The 19,688-nt window shown below is 44.1% G+C and overlaps 1 protein-coding gene across 5 annotated transcripts in view; it reads right to left on the reverse strand.

Moving 5' to 3' along the window:
- The window catches only part of MYPN (myopalladin), a 2,601,563-nt gene extending 2,582,327 nt beyond the window's left edge, over positions 1 to 19,236 (reverse strand). Inside the window, exon 1 of one of the 5 annotated variants that reach the window (XM_085603535.1) lies at positions 19,045 to 19,236. In XM_085603535.1, the coding sequence (XP_085459661.1) occupies positions 19,045 to 19,052 (8 nt within the window). In that variant the 5' untranslated portion in view covers positions 19,053 to 19,236. Of the gene's footprint in view, positions 1 to 18,064; positions 18,085 to 19,044 lie in introns of those variants that run through there. The other 4 variants (XM_085603537.1, XM_085603533.1, XM_085603534.1 and 1 more) reach the window with 4 other exon arrangements.
- Between the last annotated feature and the right edge of the window lie 452 nt (positions 19,237 to 19,688).

The following is a 19,688-nucleotide window of genomic DNA, read 5'->3' on the forward strand; positions in this document are numbered from 1 at the left end:
TGCCTTGGTGTTTTATCAACAGTGCGTCTCTGTTTTCTGAATACAATCTAACAGATAAATAGATAGAAATTGCACAAAGGGGAGCAAAATATACAATGCTGCGTATCGAAAAACTGGTTAGATTACAATTTAGTGGCAGAATCACCGCACACGGAATGGCTAATCCATGGCTACATAACTCTACCGGTCACTATTTTTCAGTTTCAATATTGCCTTCAACAAAAGCAGGCAGGCTAATATGAAAAAATGGATAAGGAATACATAAGGAATATTGGGAATTGCCATACAGATTTCGATGCCGGAGTGGGGATCGAGAAGTGTTTCTAAGCGGTACTAACTACAAGAGCGCTTTAAGTGGATCACTCATATGTCAGGATATAATGCTGCACAGGGCTTGTAATGGTTCTGTGTAGAACTTGTCCTGCCATCTGAGGGGTACCTGTCCTCCGATGCCTGTTTTGCGGAGAAGAATGCGTGTTAGACCTTTGTTTGACACTCCCATCATGTGCGCAACTGGACGTAAATGCTTTACTGGACCCGATAATGGCCAATGTTCTGCAATGTCCTCAGCGTATTCCAATGTTGATGGTGGCATTCCTGGAGCCACCACAGGTTGTAAACTGCACCTGTTGGTATGGACAGCGGCTCCTCCACTGACACCCAGGCTTTGGACGGCGCACAGGCTGCCCCAGCACCGGCTGTGGACAGCGTGGAACATCATCTGTGCTCAATTGATGTACTCTGCGAGGTGTTACAGGGGCCGTCTACTGCGGAAGCAAGCAACGAAAATGTTGCATATACCAGCCAGGACACAAACAATTGACTCATTTTTGGCTCCTCGTGTGCTGGAAGAAATTCGCCCTTTTTTAATAACAAGCTCAATTTGGAACTCAGACAAAATTGACATTCCTTTCATTTACTTGGGCATCAATGGCTTTCTAATGCTTATAGTGGTTCGGACTATAACAACAGACACTTTTTGGAGCTAGGGCCAGCAAAATATTTTTCCTTTCAGGTTTTTAGTCTTTAAAAAAATGTTAGACGTTTTTAAAACAATTCTAACTAGAGAGATGTTTTTAGCACTTTAGTGCGTACCAATGTCTAGTTAGAATGGTAGTACACTTATAGGTTACATATGTCGTCCAGTCGGAAGAGGAGTTATATTCCATATAGGTACCCTATATAGGCGCAGGTAACACTGCAACCTTTCACCTACATTACATACATAACGGTTCATAGGGACTGACCTTTTACCTAGATATGACAATGCATTCAGAACGCTGGTTTTTCCCTGGTTCGATACTCATACATTATGCATAAGGCTTCTTGGAAGCACAGCAGGACTCACAGCAGGACGAACATCTCCTGTATAATATCTATGTTAAAGTTCAAGCTCGACGTCATCCTTTGGGTCGACACAGTAACCCAGCAAGGTAGGACCCCTGGGGAGACCTGTGGGTATATATACATCATGTCTTGCTTACACAGATAGAGGAGACCCTGACTTCCCGGCTGCATCACTGACCAGAGACGCTGAGGTTCCTGCATGCAGACGCTCCAGCTAGCAAAGGTCTAACATCCCTCGTGGGGTGTCAAACTCGAGACCAGGACAGGGTCCCATATTCTCTCCTTACTCAGGTAATGGGGTTGACTAGACCTTAGAGGGATTCTTGGCATAAAACCTACACCGATGCTAGGTACATTTAGGTACATCTAGTTAGAGAGACATTGTAGGAGTACGCACTCTTTATCATGTGTTTTATGTACATGTATATATGCATGATTTTTACAAGATGATAGAACTATACAATCCCTTTACTTTTGTAGTATTGCTAACCATATATCTCTGCTACTGTCTGATGGTTGTTACAGCACATCTATTTTACACTAGAATAACAACTGGTCAATAAATCCTTATTGAAACGCCCAGACTGTTTATTCTGTGTATCTCTGAGACAAACTAAGTGAGCACGAGTGACTTAGTGAAAAGTAGTATATTGTTTCCTCGATCTTGGGGGATCAGGGTTGTCATGTTCTGAAGTTGCCACTGTGAGCTAGCTAATGCAAACAGGCTAACGTATCCGGTGGGGGTGCTCAGAACCAGTCTGCCACCAAACCCACAGTTTATGTTATCTGAACGCCCAGATCCTGTATAGGATATATAGGAACTACATGACAAGATCCCACAGGGACATGGAGTCACAGAAAAAGGCTTTCAGTATCTGGGATTTATGCTACACCCAAAGTGGAGCTGTGACATGCAAAAAACATCTTATGAGTCCTGGCAAAATTTCAGGCAGACATGACTAGATGGCTAGGCTTTTTCCAATGACGCTAATGGTCAGAGCTGCTATCCTTAAAATGACCACTTTACCAAAATTCCTTTAGGTCATGCAGAATATTCTGTATCCTATTTCAGAGGGGATGTTTGGTAGAACCAAGAGGGAGACCGGATTCCTATAATGGGATGGTGGGACACCAAGAACTGCCTTGAAAGCATTAACCAGATCAGCATACAATGGGGGATAGCATTGCCAGACACCCGTACTGGGCTTCACAGTTTCTCTCAATAAACTAATGGATATTTGCCCCAACAGATGATCCTGCAATCACAATGGAAAGATCAACTATTTTAAGACAAACATACACATGCTACCCATATGGTGGCACACTGGTCCAAGCTCCTGCTGGTGACCCACACAACTGTAATCACTTGGGAGAAAGCAATAAGACACGCAGGATGAACTGTAAAGCTCTCACCCCTCAGTCTAGCTGGAAGGGAGCTTTAGTCTACCGACCCCCAGACCCCATTGCAAACTTTTCAACTAAGCTGGTGGAACTTAAAGCACCACATGCTATATCTACCAAAAATGTTCTCCTACTTGGAGATTTTAACATACACAGTGAGTGCGCCGATAATGCCGAAGCAATGGCTTTCCTCGCCGACCTTACAGCTCTAGGTATAACTAAGATCAATGATAGTCCTACTCATACAGCTGGCAACACTCTGGATATTATTCTCACAAATTCATCCCGTATTACTTGTGAATCTCCTCGGACATTCAGCTGGTCAGACCATGCTTTCATTGATTTTAAGATTTGGGGACCCAGAGATATGGAAAAGCCGGGCTCTGTCTCTAACTATTCATTTAGACAGTGGCATAAATTTTCCCCTGAAGCCTTTTCAGCCGTTTTTCCGACACCATGGGATGGGGAACATAAAAAGGTAGAGGAAGGGCTAGTTTGTTTTAATGCTTTGGCAAAAGCTGCTATTGATCAACTTGCACCATTGAAAACCTCTATGGGCAAGTCAAGACAGGTTCAAACAGCTTGGTTTACCGTGGAATTACGCACAGAGAAAGGACACTGTAAAAACCTTGAGAGGCGGTGGAGACGGTCCCACGATATTGGTGATAAAGAAAAATACAAGATTATACTGGCCCAATACCACAAAAAAATTAAAATCGCTCAGAAGACTTTCATCGCACTGCAGTTAGCCCAGGCCGGGAGTGCCCCAAAAGTATTGTACCAGATCCTTATGACCTTCACAAATCCTAAAGCGTGTGATCTGGAGGAATCTCCCTCCCAAGCCCTATGTGACACGATCAGGGAATATTTTGAACAGAAAATAGAGGCTATCTATGATAAAATCATTACAGCTAGCAATTTGAGTCCAGCCATAACTCATGAACACCTTTAACGAGCTTCCCTCCTCTGACTTGTGAAGAGGTGGAAGCCTTATTACATTCCGTCAGATCTGGCTCTCCCCTTGATGTTGTACCAGCCAAAATATCGGCGAGCCTCTCAAAACAACTGTCTGCCCCTATCTGCTCTCTTTTGAATGCATCACTAAAGGAAGGTCATCTACCTATAGAATGGAAGGCCGCACAGGTCATCCCACTACATAAAAACACCAAGGCCTCCATGAAAGATCTATCTAACCTGCGACCCATATCTCTCCTTCCGCTCCTGAGCAAAATGTTGGAAAAACACATCAACATACATTTATCAGCCTATGTCGAAGCGTCAAACTGCCTGGATGTGTCACAATCAGGCTTCAGGCCGAAATATAGTACGGAGATAGCCCTTGTGACAGTCACGGACAATATTGGGCTATCATTAGATAGAGGTCAATCCACCTTATTGGTGCTTTTAGACCTCTCGGCGGCATTCGACACCGTAAACCATCAAATTTTGCTCAGGAGATTAGAGGAGTCTGGGCTAAAAGGAAAGGCATTGCAGTGGATGACCAGCTTCCTCTCTGACCGCTCCCAGACAGTTAGCTTGGGTCCGTATATGTCCAAGTCTAAGAAGTTGTCCAAGGGAGTACCACAGGGATCTTGTTTAAGCCCTACTTTATTCAATATCTACATTGCTCCCTTGGCCAACCTTGTGAGGACATTTGGATTTGTCCCAATATCTTATGCGGATGATACCCAGCTTACCTTCTCCTTTGATAAACACTCTACTACAGCTCAGACTAACTTCTCTGCCGGCATGTTAGCAATATCTCAGTGGATGAGCACCAACTATCTCCAACTAAATGCCGGAAAAACAGAGATGATGTTTTTCGGAGAAGCCACCCTGTTGTGGAGACCAGAATGGTGGCCCAGGGAGCTAGGTGCCCTCCCTGCCCCGAAGGCATCAGTAAAGAATCTTGGGGTGCGCATCGAACAGAGATTAAACATGAAGGAGCAAGTGTCTCAAATGGTTAGCTCTTGCTTTCATGTATTAAGCCTTTTGAGGCGTGTGTTTCAGTTTCTTCCTGATCACACACGGAAGACCCTTGTCCAGTCTCTTGTCATTAGTCGACTTGACTATTGTAATGCCCTACTGATATCGGCCAATGAGGCTGCGCTGGATCGTTTGCAGGTGGTGCAGAACACAGCAGCGTGTCTGGTATTGAACGTCCCCTACAGATCTCCGTCGAACTTGCTACTGCGGAAACTGCACTGGCTCCCGGTGTGCAAGCGAATTGCATTTAAGGTCTGCTGCATTACCCACAAGACAGTATATGGCAACGGGCCAACATACTTGACGGAGAAGCTGTGTCATTACACTCCCCTTAGAGACCTGCGATCCAGCTCAAAATCACTTCTCAAAGTTCCACGCATTTACAAAGCTAGGACCGGGGGGAAGGCTTTTTCATTCCTTGCCCCTCGGAATGCAATTCGCTTCCGTTAACACTAAGGCAATGCACGGACTACCTCCGCTTTAGAAAGTCCTTGAAAACATTTTTATTCTAGATGTCTCTCTTAGCATCGTCTTCTTTCCCTATTTGCCCGCAAGCGCGGAGATACCCCTTCGGGGGTGATTCAGGCGCTATATAAGCAAATAAATAAATAAATAAAGTTACTATGGCAACACTACTCTGAGAGGGAAATTATTAAGGGGAGTACATACATTGAAAGGGTTCAAGGCATGGGATTGCATTGGTATCACACAAGTAGGGGATCTGTTTGAGGGAGGTGAAATTAAATTGTTCTCGACCCTGCAGGTTGACTGGGTGATGGTTCACATCCAGCAGCTCAAATACACTCAGCTTGAAACATACCCTCCAGGCTGGGAGAGTGACATGGAGCAGGATCCCTGAGTAGTCCCCGCTGGACAATAGATTGCTAATGGATGAAATTGTAGAGGATCCTCAACAATAACACACCGAATGGACAGCAAAGGTTGAGCCAGAGATGGGAAAGCTAGATTGGAGAGATTGAATATATAGATTAGGAAGTAGCTCTGATGTACATGAGAGAGGTAGCAACAAAATTGAGGCTTTGCCTGTTGTAAATGAAAATCCACCATATAGTATGCTATGATAGGACCAGGCTTCACGAAATAGGAAGAGGCCAGTCAACCGTATGCTTGAAATGTGAAAAGGACGAGAGCACATTCTTACACACAATTTGGACATACTCAACAATATAGCGACATGGGCACATTATCTTGGGACAAAACTAAGGAGGGCATTGGAATGTGATTTTCCTGGGAATTCCCTGTGATGTAGATTTATCAAGAAGAGAACCTATATTTGCATTGGTCGCAGTTATGATGGCAAAACGGAACTTGGCAAGACAATGGGGTGCCCGGGAGTACTGACCAAAAAGGAATGGCAATATGCCATTGTTATGTATATGGGGGTGGAAAAAGTAACATATGAAGTTAGAAGCTGCCCAAGGAAATTTCAGGAAGTCTGGGGACGGTGAAGGGAATTCTACCGGCTAGGGAGCAATGACCAACAAGGTATTTAAAGACTGGTAGAATCATGGGTGGAGAGGTCTTGAAATACTAAAGGGATGAAAAGAGAAGAAATGGTTAAATTGGACCATTAACTGATAGTGATCTGAACCTGTGACAAATAAATGCCTATATCCATACCTTTGTCCAAATTACCATAGACATTAGGGACTTCACAGATGGGGGAGAGGACACTTTAGAGGGAGTAAATCTTCATTATAACCCGTAGGTAAGGTTGCAACTCTGTAACTGAAACACTCTTGGAGTCTGGTATTTAGTTTTACGGTGAGATTAGAGTACTTTCTTTTTAACTAAATATGAGTATTGGGCTAGACAATACGTGATTGTGTCTGCGGTTTAATGGTTTGTTTCTTAGCCCTTAACCCCTCACTAACTCTCAGAAAATCCCTTCATTGCTCGCCCTCACTACCCTGAGAGTCAAGTGGGGAATGAGCGTACTTGTCCCAGTTTGCAAAGTGGTAGTAGAAAGGATCACAGGACACCAGTGGGAACTGCCGGCAACTCTCGTGACTGTGGCCCAGAAACCTGTTTGCCCTGTGGTCCCCTGAGCGGACTTTGACAAATGCTTATGAGTATCAAACACTGTAAATATTGAAAATCCATTCAACTTTTTCTTTTCACACAGCCAAGGCACTTATTTACACACTTAGCCTGAGCAAACTGGAGTACTGAAACAGACTAATAATTTGTCTACCATGGCATTATTACAGCCACTAGTTAAGCTCTAATCTTTTTTTACGGACCCTATATAGGCTTGTTAAAATCACTCCTACATCCCACTATGGCCACCAAGCCAGCTGACTATTGTTAAAAAGAGAGCTATCTATAAGCTTCTTATTGTGGTCTCCAAAGCTGTAGTTGGCTTTGCCCCACACTACCTCTTTTTATTCAAAATTCATTACATCACAACTTGCAATTTATGGTCAGCTAACAATAACATGCAGGGTGGATGGGCAAATGGGTGTATCGGTGAGTGAAAAGAAGGATGTAAGGATGGATGAGTGAAATAATGCATAGATGAGTGAAAGGGAGGGTGAAGAGCTGGAAGAAAGGGTGGATGGATGAGTGAAATGGTGAATGAATGGAAGAATGGACAGATGAGTGACTGGGTGAATGTATGGATGGATGAGAATGCGAAGGGATGGCTGGATGGGTGAGAGGGTAAATGGTTGGATGGATGAGTGAATGGATGGATGGATGGATGGATGGATGGGTGAAAGGATGGATGGATGGTGGATGAATGAGTGAAATGGTGGATGGAGGGATGGATGAGTGAAATGATGGGTAGAAGGATAGATGCTGGATAGGTTTGGAAATGGTTGAAAAGGTTTGGATAAGGATAGGTACACAGATGGAAGGACAGAATGAATGGTGAAAGACTAGATAATGGATGAAAGTATGAATAGATACCACACCCCCGGGTGACAAACTGACACATGACGTCAGGCAGCAAGCGCGGAACTCTGGATTGAAATGCTCCTTCTGCCTGCCAAAAAGCAGAAACAAATTCCTTGTACAGCGCCGTGGTACCACAAGAGAAGTTCCACTGTTGTGCCACTGGGCGGCGCTGCTCTCATTCTTTTAAAATGTTGCACCCCTAAGAATATTGTGCATGGGGCAACCACCCCTGTGGCCCTGCACACGCTCCGCCACTGCCTACCAGTATTGATGACATCTGACTCTTACATCTTGTAGCCCTCAATGTCTTAATTAACATTTCCTATACAATGACTTTCACATTTATGAGTCATTGTCTCTATATAATATGTGTGTGATGTAACCCACTTCGACATCCTGCGTACATACTTCGGATGAGTAGCTCTCATTTCAATTTAGATGCCACGCAAAGCCACCTTGCATGGCTTTGAGTGGCCTCATAAATCATGACTAAGGTGATGCAGTGCAAATGGCTGCGTCGCCTTACTCTGCGCCCTAGAGGCGTTCTATGGGTGCTGCAGTGGGTTTCCCCACACAACACCAATGGAATTTGACGCTGTCACAGATTTACAAAGTCATGTAAACCTGGGTAAGCGCTAAACCTGTACATTTCACACAATGACGTGTAACGAGGAGAAATATGTACATTTCTCCTCATTGTTTCCTCTTTGTATGTGTGCTGCATTCTGCAACACACATAGAAAAAGGAAAACACCTATTAACATTGTTTTCGTGCAGGAAGGTACCCCTTCATGTACAAAAACAATCCTGCATGCAACGAAGGCACCCTTGCACCATGCTGCAAGGGTGCCTGCTTTGGGGCTAGGCTGCAGAAATTGCACCAGCGCAGTGTGAAAGGACAGGAATGCAACATATTTCAGAAATATGATGCATTCCTGCACTTTCACATTGGCAAGGTGTTGCACTGCCCTATGCCAAAATCCCATAAATAATCCACTAAGAGGCAAAACAGTTGTCATGTGCACCCTAAATGTGGCCTAGATTATTATTGTACATGTAGAAGCATTATAGACTATTAAATCAAATGCAAGATATTTTTATACAGTGCTCACGTATTTCAAGGTGCTTTCGTGTGCAATAATAAAAGGAGGTATGGTGAAATTAAATATTGCCTAGGATCACACCATTTAGTCAAGCAAGGAAGCTGAGATTGAACTCAGTTTTTCTAGTTTCTCATTGTGAATTTCAGACACTAACTAGATGGCTATTACTTTCTCCTGTTTACATCACAGGTCAATTTTTGGTTTTTAATTTTTGCTGCATGAGGTTAGAGTATGAGTGGACAGTGGAAAGCCTCAAGTAAACGTGGCTCTTTTTGGTCTTAAGGGTCTAAGAGGACCTTAAGGTGAGCCAGAGCAAGGCATCTGCCTCGAGCCTGGCATGAACCTTCAGTCACTCAACCAACTCTAAACCCCCTGGACATTGATTTGAATGTAAATTCCAACAAAGGCATCTTATCTTTTCATCCTTCTGGGATTGATCGAATAGCTATCCCAATCCTGCAAAACTATAAAATATCCTGTAGCCTGTGTAATGTAGAACATACATTTATATATTTAACTTAAACAGTTTGCAAGCAATGCTAAGTTTACAATGTGTTGTATACTAGAGGCCTTATAAATGAAAGTCTCAAAAGTACAGAAGGGCAACAATTATGTTGGGTTTTTTAAATCACAGCACTTGCAGATATCTTAACTATTTTGTGTGCTGTGGAGCAAGGGTTAGTCATTCAGAATTAGGTACAGTTTTAAAAGCACCATCAGTGAAGCTTTTCAAAACCGTTTGAGATATATTTTTTAAGTGTTGTAGTTTGTAGTGCCCACCTTTGTACCATGTTTAAAAGTTTGTGTTATATGAACTTAAGTAGTAAAGCCACCGATTATGTTTGGCCTAGTTCATTTTGAAATACATTATAGCTCCTGCTACAGCACATATCCACATCGCAAGCCCCAAAACCACAACATTTTTCCCAGGTAAACTGCAATAGGTTTCCCTTGCCAACATGTACCTGGGAAAAACTTTGCTGAGGGGTGAATGCCTTTTAAATAACAGAGCATGCAGGTTTTGGTGCAGAGAACACTAAAATCTGTATCTAATGTCCCATTATCAGACAAAGTTCACAACTGATGCTATTTATCACCGAATAAACTGAGACCCCCTCTTAGTATCTTACTTAACATGTGCAGTAGCTATCACACTATCCTCCAAGGCATTTGTAATCAAGTAGAGTTACGTAGTTCACAGTACACAATTGTGCAGTCCTAATGAGCATAATTTCAATGTGTTTTTGGGAAAATATATATGCAGACAATATTGTTAGATACACTTAAGCTTGGATTAGCGCCAAGAGGAGTGAGAGATGCAAACATAGGTGACTGACTCATCTTTGTGGGGTTGTTAGCATTTGGGATAGCTTTGTAGTAGGGGTGTCACCTTTTATGGAATAGCCAGGTCTTTACAGCATCCCTGAATCTGAGGTGTCTTGGATATTTCTTATCTTTGCAGAGAGTGAGTTTTAAAATGTTGCTTTGTGGACAGAGAATGAAGTTCCATCAGTGTGTAGCTTCCTGGAGGAAATTACTAAGGGCTGGGATGCCAGTTTTTAGGCCAGAGTTCTAGTCAGTGTGTATCAGTTAAGCTTTGTTTAGATTCCCCTGTTGGTAATGAAAAGTGATTTGAAAGAGGAACAGATGGCCAAGTATTTTGAGAGCAGGAGATACTAGGGCAGACCAAGAAGAACCCTTTGGAAGCAGGAGATGCCCACCTTCTACATAGGGCCTCAAGTCAGACCTCTCATGATCCTCGCTATAGTAGTTCTATTTACCTGAGGAAACAGCAGTAGGCAATGTGGAAGGGAGAGATGACTTCTTTGAGGACAGAGGCCAGCATGGTTGTCTTGTCTTCTGCAATAGTTTACAGGGCAGAAGGCTATGTTAGCAGGAGGGGCAGTGCTAAAAATGGATACTACTTAGTGAAGGTATTTTCTTTCTCTGCGGTAATTGCTTCCTGCTCAGATGAGCCAATATGTTAACTCAAATGAGGTTGGGATTAGGTTTGCAGGGCCTAGCGATTGTGCCTAATTTCCTGCCTGCCACAAGAAGGCAGAGTCTAGTTTGTCTGCAGTCCAGTCTTTTTCGCTCACTATGGTTACCCCAGAATGTTATGCAATTGTCCTAATTTAGCCCCATCATTCTTATTAAACGACAGACTCATGCATTCAAAGTTCTTTCTGGGAATACTTCGTCATACTGCTACTAAGCTTTCACCCCAGAAAGTCTTATTTCATACATCATTTGCTTCACACAAGACCTCAATGGAAATATGCAAACATTGTTTTCAGTAAATACATTCTCATTCTTCGAGCACTGTTGCAAATTATTTTCACGAATGTTATTGCTATTTAATAATCTGCTCCCATTTGAGTTCAGGGGTACCTTGAAGGTTTGATTGTCAGCCATGAGCTGCCATGGCATTTATTCACTAAAATGGCAGCAATAGCTATATTGGCATCAAAGGTTGATCCCTTTACCCATGCTTAGCTCCACAACAGCTACTTATTTGCTGCCCAGTGGCTAGGTAGTGGGACTGGAATGTAAAAAATAAATAAGACTTTTAAAGCTCTGTTTATTTTCAGATCCTTTCACTTAGACAAGGGGTAGTGAGTGCAGTGCAATGAGTGCCACATGGAAACTAGGTCAACATCTCTTACCCTTGGTAATCCCAGATTGACACCCATCTGTGATGTGGGGGTATCATCTATAACCAAGCTTGTGTGCTCAATTTCTATCCTTAATGTATGTTATTAGAGCAAATCTTATCAAACATCGGTTGTGTTTCTTGCTAAAATGACTACCCAACCAACCAGCAAGATGGATGGAGCTTAAAGAAGCATGCGTGTCACGAAATCCTAAAGTATTTTGGGATATGTTTAAGTGGGATAGGGGGGGGATCCCGGACCCCCCACAGAACAATGTTGCCCACCATCTATGGGTGGAATATTTTAAACCCCAGTATGCTTCCTTGGAGGATGATCAGACTATGGGTCCTATTGAACTAACTTTTTTCTCTGGTGAGGTGTTTACGTTAGTGGAAGTAGATAGGGCTTTAGATATTATCCCTAGCCGTGCCCCCGGAATGGATAATATCCCTGGAGATGTGTTTTTAAATTATAAATCCTCATGGCGCCTGTATATCAGATATTTAGCAAATGCTATTGCCTGCGGGGCTCCAATCCCGGCCTCCTGGAAAGGGGCCGAAATAATACCGGTTTTTAAGAAGGGGGACAAATCCGTTGCAGCTAACTATAGACCAATAAGTCTCATAGACTCCATCCAAAAGATCATGGGTAGACTGATTCTACAAAAGCTGCAGTCCTGGATGAATGATGAACAAATCCTTACTCCACTGCAGGCGGGTTTTCGTCCCCTTACAAGCACTATCGACCAGGTCTTCCGTTTTATTAACATCTATTGGAAGACAGTCGTATTGGGGAAAGGGGCCCTGTACGCGGTATTTGTTGACCTGAAAGCAGCCTTCGATTTGGTGCCATAACGTAGGCTGTGGTGTGTCTTAAGTGAGATGGCGATGTCTGCTGAACTGTTATCTTTGATCGTCCGCTTACATGAGGATAATCATGCGCGGGTCCGGTGGGGGACCAGGGGTGAGGTCACCGAGTCATTTCCTGTTGACAGGGGAGTGCGCCAGGGTTGCGTGCTTGCGCCTACCCTGTTTTCGCTCTTCGTTAACGGGGTGGCCGATTTCCTCTTGGAAACCCCCACCGACGCCCCTGTGCAGGCGAAAGAACATATACCTATCCTCATGTTCGCGGACGATACTCTGATAATCTCCAAGACCCCCAGCGGCTTGCAAAAAGCCCTAAGTAGGTTTGAGGACTTTTGCACAACTCGGGGCCTTGTAATTAATACAGAAAGACAAAATTTATGTCATTTAATGAGCACAAATCCTTCCGGGGCAAGGTATATATGAATAATGTACCTCTTGACAAAGTTGACGCCTTTACTTATTTGGGGGTCACGCTACAGTCAGACATGAGTTGGTCTAACCAAATTAATGTAGCTACCCTAAAGCACAGACAACAGGCTGGGATTCTTGCAGTTAATTTTAAAACCTCTTTCTCCAAACCAATTAGCCCATTGATGGAGATTTATGGTATGAAAGTCCTAAGCTCCACTCTGTATGGAGCGGAGCTTTGGGGGTTTGAGAATTTATCTACCATAACTGCTGCTGAAAATTCCTTTTTGCGCAAGGTTACCAGCGTCCCAATAAGTACACCCATGTGTCCATTATTGCTTGACTTGGGAAGGAAAGCAGTAAGGGATTTGGCGAAACTTCGCCCTCTTTTATATTGGCGAAGATTGTGGTGCACGGCTGAACTTTCGCATTATGCAAGGGGGATCAAAGATGTAATGGACACAGATTGTTTCCATAGGATTAAATGGCATGGGGAGATAAGGTTGTTGTTGGTGAATCTAGGTCTGAGAGAACTTTGGGATGATCCCCAAAATGTTCCTTTTCCATCAAAGAAGATATTGAAGGAGAAGTATTGGGACATGGTAATGGCGTCAGCACGAGCGAAGGGTGCAGTAAAACATCTGACAGGCCGGTTCCTTGAATTGAAGATAAAGCCTGTATTAGAACATTATTGGGACTCTATTGAGAAACCTTTAGACAGGAAGTTATACTTCCAATTGAGGATTGGTACCCTACCTGTTAGGTAATTTACTGGCAACTGGGTTGGGGTTATGATGAAAGCCTGTCCAAAATGCTTAGATAAAGAAGAAACGGTTAGTCACCTGTTGTTCTTCTGCCCACTGTATAAAACACCTCGGGCTATGTGGGTTATACCTATTTGCAAACTTCTAGGCTTCAGAAAGCATGACGAGGCCCTAAGAATTCTTACAACGGACCCATTGCCGCCAATAGCAAATGCAATGGCTAAGTTTTTAGGCTGGGCCTGGTCCATCCGATCCAGGGTGTTGCTCCAGGCTAATTGACTTAAACGCCCTCAGTTCCAAAGATAGGCTGTATCATAGTATGAACTGCCTGGGATAAATTGAGTATGTATGTATTTTATTTTATTTATTTTATTTAGAAGTTTGTTAAGCGCTCAGCTACCCCCAACGGGGGTGTCCCGGCGCTGAAGACAACATCTAGTGAGGTTCAGTGATGTCCAGGGGGAAAAAGAATGGGCTAGATCAAGGAGAAGAGCCAGGTCTTAAGTTTCTTTCGAAACATAGGCTCTGAAGTCAGAAATCTCAGTTCCAATGGCAGATGATTCCATAGTCTGGAGGTGGCTACTGCAAAGGCCCTTCCTCCCGTACGCGCAAGGCGAAAACGGGGGCAGAGCATTAGGCGAAGATGGTTAGATCTGAGATTCCGAGATGCTTGTGAGATCTTCAGTCTGTGTCTCAGGTAAGCGGGACCTCGGCCATTAAGCGCTCTAAAAGCAAGGTTCAGGGATTTGAACTGAATACGTAGTCTCACTCGGAGCCAATGCAGTTTGATCAGGTGAGGTGAAATGGAATGACGGTAGGGAACATTGCAAATCAACCTGGCCGCTGAATTCTGTACTGTCTGCAATCGATTAATGAGGTACGCCGGGGCTCCAACGTACAGACTATTTGCGTAGTCCAAATGGGATGTTATAAGGGCGTGGACTACTGTCTTGCGTGAATCTAATGGTAGGAAAGGGATGATTTTTTTGATCATATGGAGCTTTCCAAAACAGGACGCTGTGACTTTATTAATTTGGGTTTTGCAGGAGAGGGCAGTGTCAAATTGGAAGCCCAGATTGCGGGCAGCTTGGACAGGTACAGGGGGAGGATCTAATTCAGCCGGCCACCAGAGGCTAGTGGAGATGGGGGATTTCTGATTAAAAAATAAGACTTCCGTCTTATCCGTATTCAGTTTTAAATTAATTGAGGACATCCAAGAGGCGATATTCACCATGCAGTGGCGAAAATTTAGCAAAGAGCTTTCAGAGTGATCTTTGAAAGAAAACACCAGCTGAGTATCGTCAGCATAAAAGATCACTCTGACGCCCCATGATTCCACCACTTTTGCCAAAGGCTTTAGGTATACGTTGAACAGGAGCGGGCTGAGGGCAGATCCCTGTGGAACCCCCCATGTCAACGGTTTCTTGGTGGAAAAGAAAGAGCCCAGCATCACTTGTTGAAATCGGTCCGTAAGGAATGATTTGACCCAGGCAAGTGGGATCCCACCAACTCCCACCTCCTGAAGGCGTATTAGTAGAGTTTCATGGGAGATGGTGTTGAATGCTGCGGATAGGTCGAGGAGGACCAGCATGGCCTCCTCTCCCCTATCCGTGCACTCACGAATCGACTCGGACACTTCTAGTAGAGCTGATTCGGTACTGAAGTCCGGCCTGAATCCTGACTGAGAGTCATGGAGCAGCAAGTTTGATTCAAGATAGTCGGACAGTTGTTCTTTTACCGCCTTCTCGATCACTTTGGCTGGCTTGGGTAGGAGTGAAATCGGTCGGTAGTTGCTCGGACACATTGGGTCGACACCAGCTTTTTTTTAAATAGGGTTTAGCAACGCGTGTTTCCATAAAGAAGGGACAACACCCGAATAAAGGGAGGAGTTCCAGATTTCAAGCAGGGGGTTAATTACTAGTGGGGCAATCTCATTTAGGATCAGTGCCGGGGCTGGATCAAGCGGTGAGCCTGATTTACATTTTAAAAATAGAGTCAGGGCATACTCTTTAGTAAGTGGTTTAAAAGAAGTAAATACTTTGGTACAGGTGGTGTCAAGATCTGAGGTTACTTCTGTGCGATTCTGAAGGATTGTTGCCGTGATATTGGCAATTTTTTCAGAAAAGAAATCAGATAGGCCTTTACTAAGTGCTTGGCTGGGGGTAACGGGAACGGACAGAGCAGTAGGATTAGTAAACTCTTTAACGATGTTGAAGAGGGCCTTAGTGGAGTTTTTTGCGCTAACTATAGTTTCTGCAAAGTATAGACTCATGGTAATACGTTTTCTGCTTTGTTCTCTGATGGCAGATTCCTTCTTAAGAGGTTGGGATAAGGACACCTCGAACGGGATCAGAAAATGATCAGACCATGTCAGAGGTGTGAAGGGAAGAATCTTAAGCTCCGTCCAATTAGAGAAGATCAGATCAAGGGTGTGTCCGGCAACATGTGTGGGGCCACTAACCCCTTGAGTCAGATTCAAACTTTGCATGGAATCTAGAAGATGGTTGGCACGACTACAGTCACTTACATCTACGTGATGGTTAAAGTCTCCCAATACCGTGAAGTGAGGGTGTTTAAGAGACAGATCTGCAATAACTGCTAACAGTGCAGAAATGGCAGGCTGTGGGGTATTGGGAGGGCTGTATACCAGGACCCCCGAAAAGATAGCTGTAGAGGCGTCCGAGATGAAAAAATATAGAGCCTCTATGGGCCCTGTATTCGTGATTTTTCTGGACGTGATCGTCAGGTGAGTCTGTAGAATAACCGCGATTCCGGCACCGGTTTGGGAGCATTCGTGGCTTACACCTGTAAGGCGGTAGCCCGGGGGCAAGGCAAGAGAAATGTCTGGGTTGGAAGAGTCTTTAATCCATGTCTCAGTAAGGAAGAGTAAGTCCCAGGACATGGATGAGAGCAGCAGCCAAATGTCACTAGCGTGGCATGGCAAAGAGCGACAATTCAGTAATCCCATGAAATATGTTCGTATGGGTGTGGGATGGATAATTGATGGATCATGGGGGCATTTTGCATAAGGAAAAAAGGAGAAAGGGCAGCTGTTACATTTAAAAAGGAGGGGGCTAGTCAGTGGGAGGTTGCACTGTGTCGATGGAGTGCAAATTGTCTTTCTTAGATCCAGAAGCTGTGATCTAGACCATGCCTGCTTCTGTGCAAGATGGGAACCGGCAGCATGGCTGGCCCTTGGCCCGGAGCTGGCGCGGACGGGCTTGCCTTAGGCGCGCCTTCGGCGCGCAGACGGCGCGCCCGCTGCGCTCGTCCGCTGCGCGTCCGGAAAATGCACTTAATTTATAGGAGAAAGGAGACGAAGGGGGGGGCGTGGCCTCACGATAGGGGCGTAGCCTGAGGGTTCGCCAGTAATGTCGACAATAATGTTTGTTTTGAATCCCGCGGCAGCGCTAAGATCCGCTGCGCGGAGATGCCAAGTGCGTGCTGAGCCCAGAAATAATGCCCAGGGAGAGGAGATCAGGTGGGTAAAAACACAGTAATGACACTCAAAAAATTTTAAAAAGTAGCGATCGTTCTCCCGGCTTCCGCCTCAGGAGATGGTTGTCTCCAGAATTAATTTACTCTGCAGCATTTCTTGTTTAATCCGTTCTTAAATGTTTTAGATTCAGAATATTTATTATCTTAATATACATGTTGTATCGTATGTGTATTGCTTTTATGACAAATCTGTCGAATAAAGCTATTTTGATATTTTTGACTACCCAACCATTTCAACTTCAAAGAAATTTGGCGGCAGTTGTCACAAAGTACCAAATAATATATATTCAACATTCTTTGTGCTATAGAGCTAGGATATGTGGCACCTTCCCCCAAACAGCTACAAAGCTGTTTCCTATATTAACATCATATTCAGAAAAGAATATAGAAGTATTGTGTGCAGGTAAAGGAAGTATGAACAGAGCAGTAACTACATAAATGTGCTTAACCTGCATTATTTGCTTCCAATTTTCAAAAACTTTTATTTGGTGGAAGGGCGGTGAAATATCTTGTAAAAGATTTGTTTAAGACTAGTCAGGTTGACATAACTGGCTCAGAGTGTTTGGAGTGTATGATTTGCCCAAGATTGTGATGTAAAATAGAATCTGGTGTTTCACATCACCAGGTTTACTGGCCTAATGTGTATTATAATAGATCATTTGTCATTCACTGTGCTAAAATTCCTTGAGAGACCCAAAAATCATGTTATGCCGAGAATAATGTTACTGACCATGTGTGCTTTAAAATGCACTATTTGCCACTGGTAGACTCAAAGAATGGCTCGCTGTTCTAAGCACTACATCAGAAAAGCGAAGGGAGCCCCCCACAAGTAATTTTGATCCGGCTCTTATGATGTCTTTGTCTCCACTAATTCATGTGTTAACCCCCCCCCCCCCCCCCCAAGAATGAGTCTAGTTGCGCCCCTGTCACTCAGACCCTGGAACTCCTTTCCCAATCGGTTTCACTCACTCCCAATGGTAAACTTTTCCAGAATACGCTCCAGGGTTATATCCTCTCCCAAAAACGGACATAACTCTCCACTGCACGCCGGTTACTGTAACGTCCTCTCTTTAAAATATTTGATAAACGTTAAAAATAACGAGTACAATCTTGCTTACCAATTACATACTTGTTTCGGGAGAGCAAGCGGCATTCATTTGCATTTCTTTAGCAAGTGAGTACGGAGTGTTGGGGGTTGTCCGGCAAGTGGGTACGGAGTGTGTGTGGGTGGTTGCCCGGCAAGGGAGTACGGAGTGTGGGGGGTTGCCCGGCAAGTGGGTACGGAGTGTGTGTGGGTGGTTGCCCGGCAAGGGAGTACGGAGTGTGGGGGGTTGCCCGGCAAGTGAGTACGGAGTGTGGGGGTTGCCCGGCAAGTGAGTACGGAGTGTGGGGGGTTGTCCGGCAAGTGGGTACGGAGTGTGTGTGGGTGGTTGCCCGGCAAGGGAGTACGGAGTGTGGGGGGTTGCCCGGCAAGTGAGTACGGAGTGTGGGGGTTGCCCGGCAAGTTAGTATAGTGTTGGGGGTTGCCCGGCGTAATTTTAGACGCATCTTATCTGGTGTTGCTTAATGATTCAAAGAATTGGCCACAACACTTGTTGCTGGCAGTCTAGGTGGAGCAAGAAATACGGTGGCACGCCAATGGGATTCTAGCAGAACAGTTTCTGCAGCTGTTGTGCGCATCACTTCTGTGTACCGCTCACCCGCGCTAAATATAGATTACTGCTATTTTACTTGAAAACTAGTAAACGCAAGTCTGGGCGATAGTGTCGTGTTAAATTCGAAGCAGAGTCATCTAATCACGGCGTTTAAGGTAAAATGGTACGGCAGTCGATGGTTACAAAAGTCGAGTGTAGTTAACAGTAACGGACAACCATTACACACGAAGCAGTGACGCGACATGGTAACTCCTATAAACTTTCCCGGGAAATCACAATAACAGCCTTTTTACGTACATTAATGAAACCACGAATCATGTTTGTTACTCTACGACCGTTACCAGGCTTCTAAAACGGGTTCCCCTTGCCATCGTGCATTCATACATTAAGTACAAGACTAAAATAACGTGTGACTATAAAGTTATATCAAGTGACAGCATTACCTTTGCATTCATCCGGATAACGACGTCGAACACTGGCCTCTCTGACAGCTATTGTTTGGAGACATCCAATGATCCTTTAAGGAAACACTTTGTACGGAAAAGGCAGTTTTCGTTTTTGAGAAATGGGAGCACGAGACGCAGAATGTGAACGGGCGACTGCCACAGGAGAAACATTTGTCACTTTACAGATCCGAAGTTATTTTGGGAACTGTGAGCCACGTGTCAGTCAAGCATTATACTTCATTGGTAGCACACCAGGAAGCAAATAGATGGAAGATCCTGGATTACGTGAACCGTCTGAGCAGCCTTCATTTGCAGCAAACTGATATTTAACAACTTACTAGTTTTTATAATGGCAAGCTGTTTTGTTCCTTTTCTTTTGTGGCAGTCAGTGCTCTTTTGTAGCAGCAAAAACATTTTTGTATTTTAGACTACTCAGAAAGAAAAACAAACATTCATTGTTTTTGCTGCGTTCTAAGCTGTATACAATCACAAAAGTTAGGCACTCCACTCTTTTTCACTCTCAAGTTCCTTATATATTTCACCTATCGGGTTTTAACAATATCCAAGCAATCCAAATTAAAGAAAAGTAAAATTCTCTTCGGAAGATTGATTTGATCCAAAACAAAGGCAGTGTCTATTCA

This window comes from Triturus cristatus, chromosome 1_2 (assembly GCF_964204655.1).
Source record: "Triturus cristatus chromosome 1_2, aTriCri1.1, whole genome shotgun sequence".
Lineage (NCBI taxonomy): Eukaryota > Metazoa > Chordata > Amphibia > Caudata > Salamandridae > Triturus > Triturus cristatus.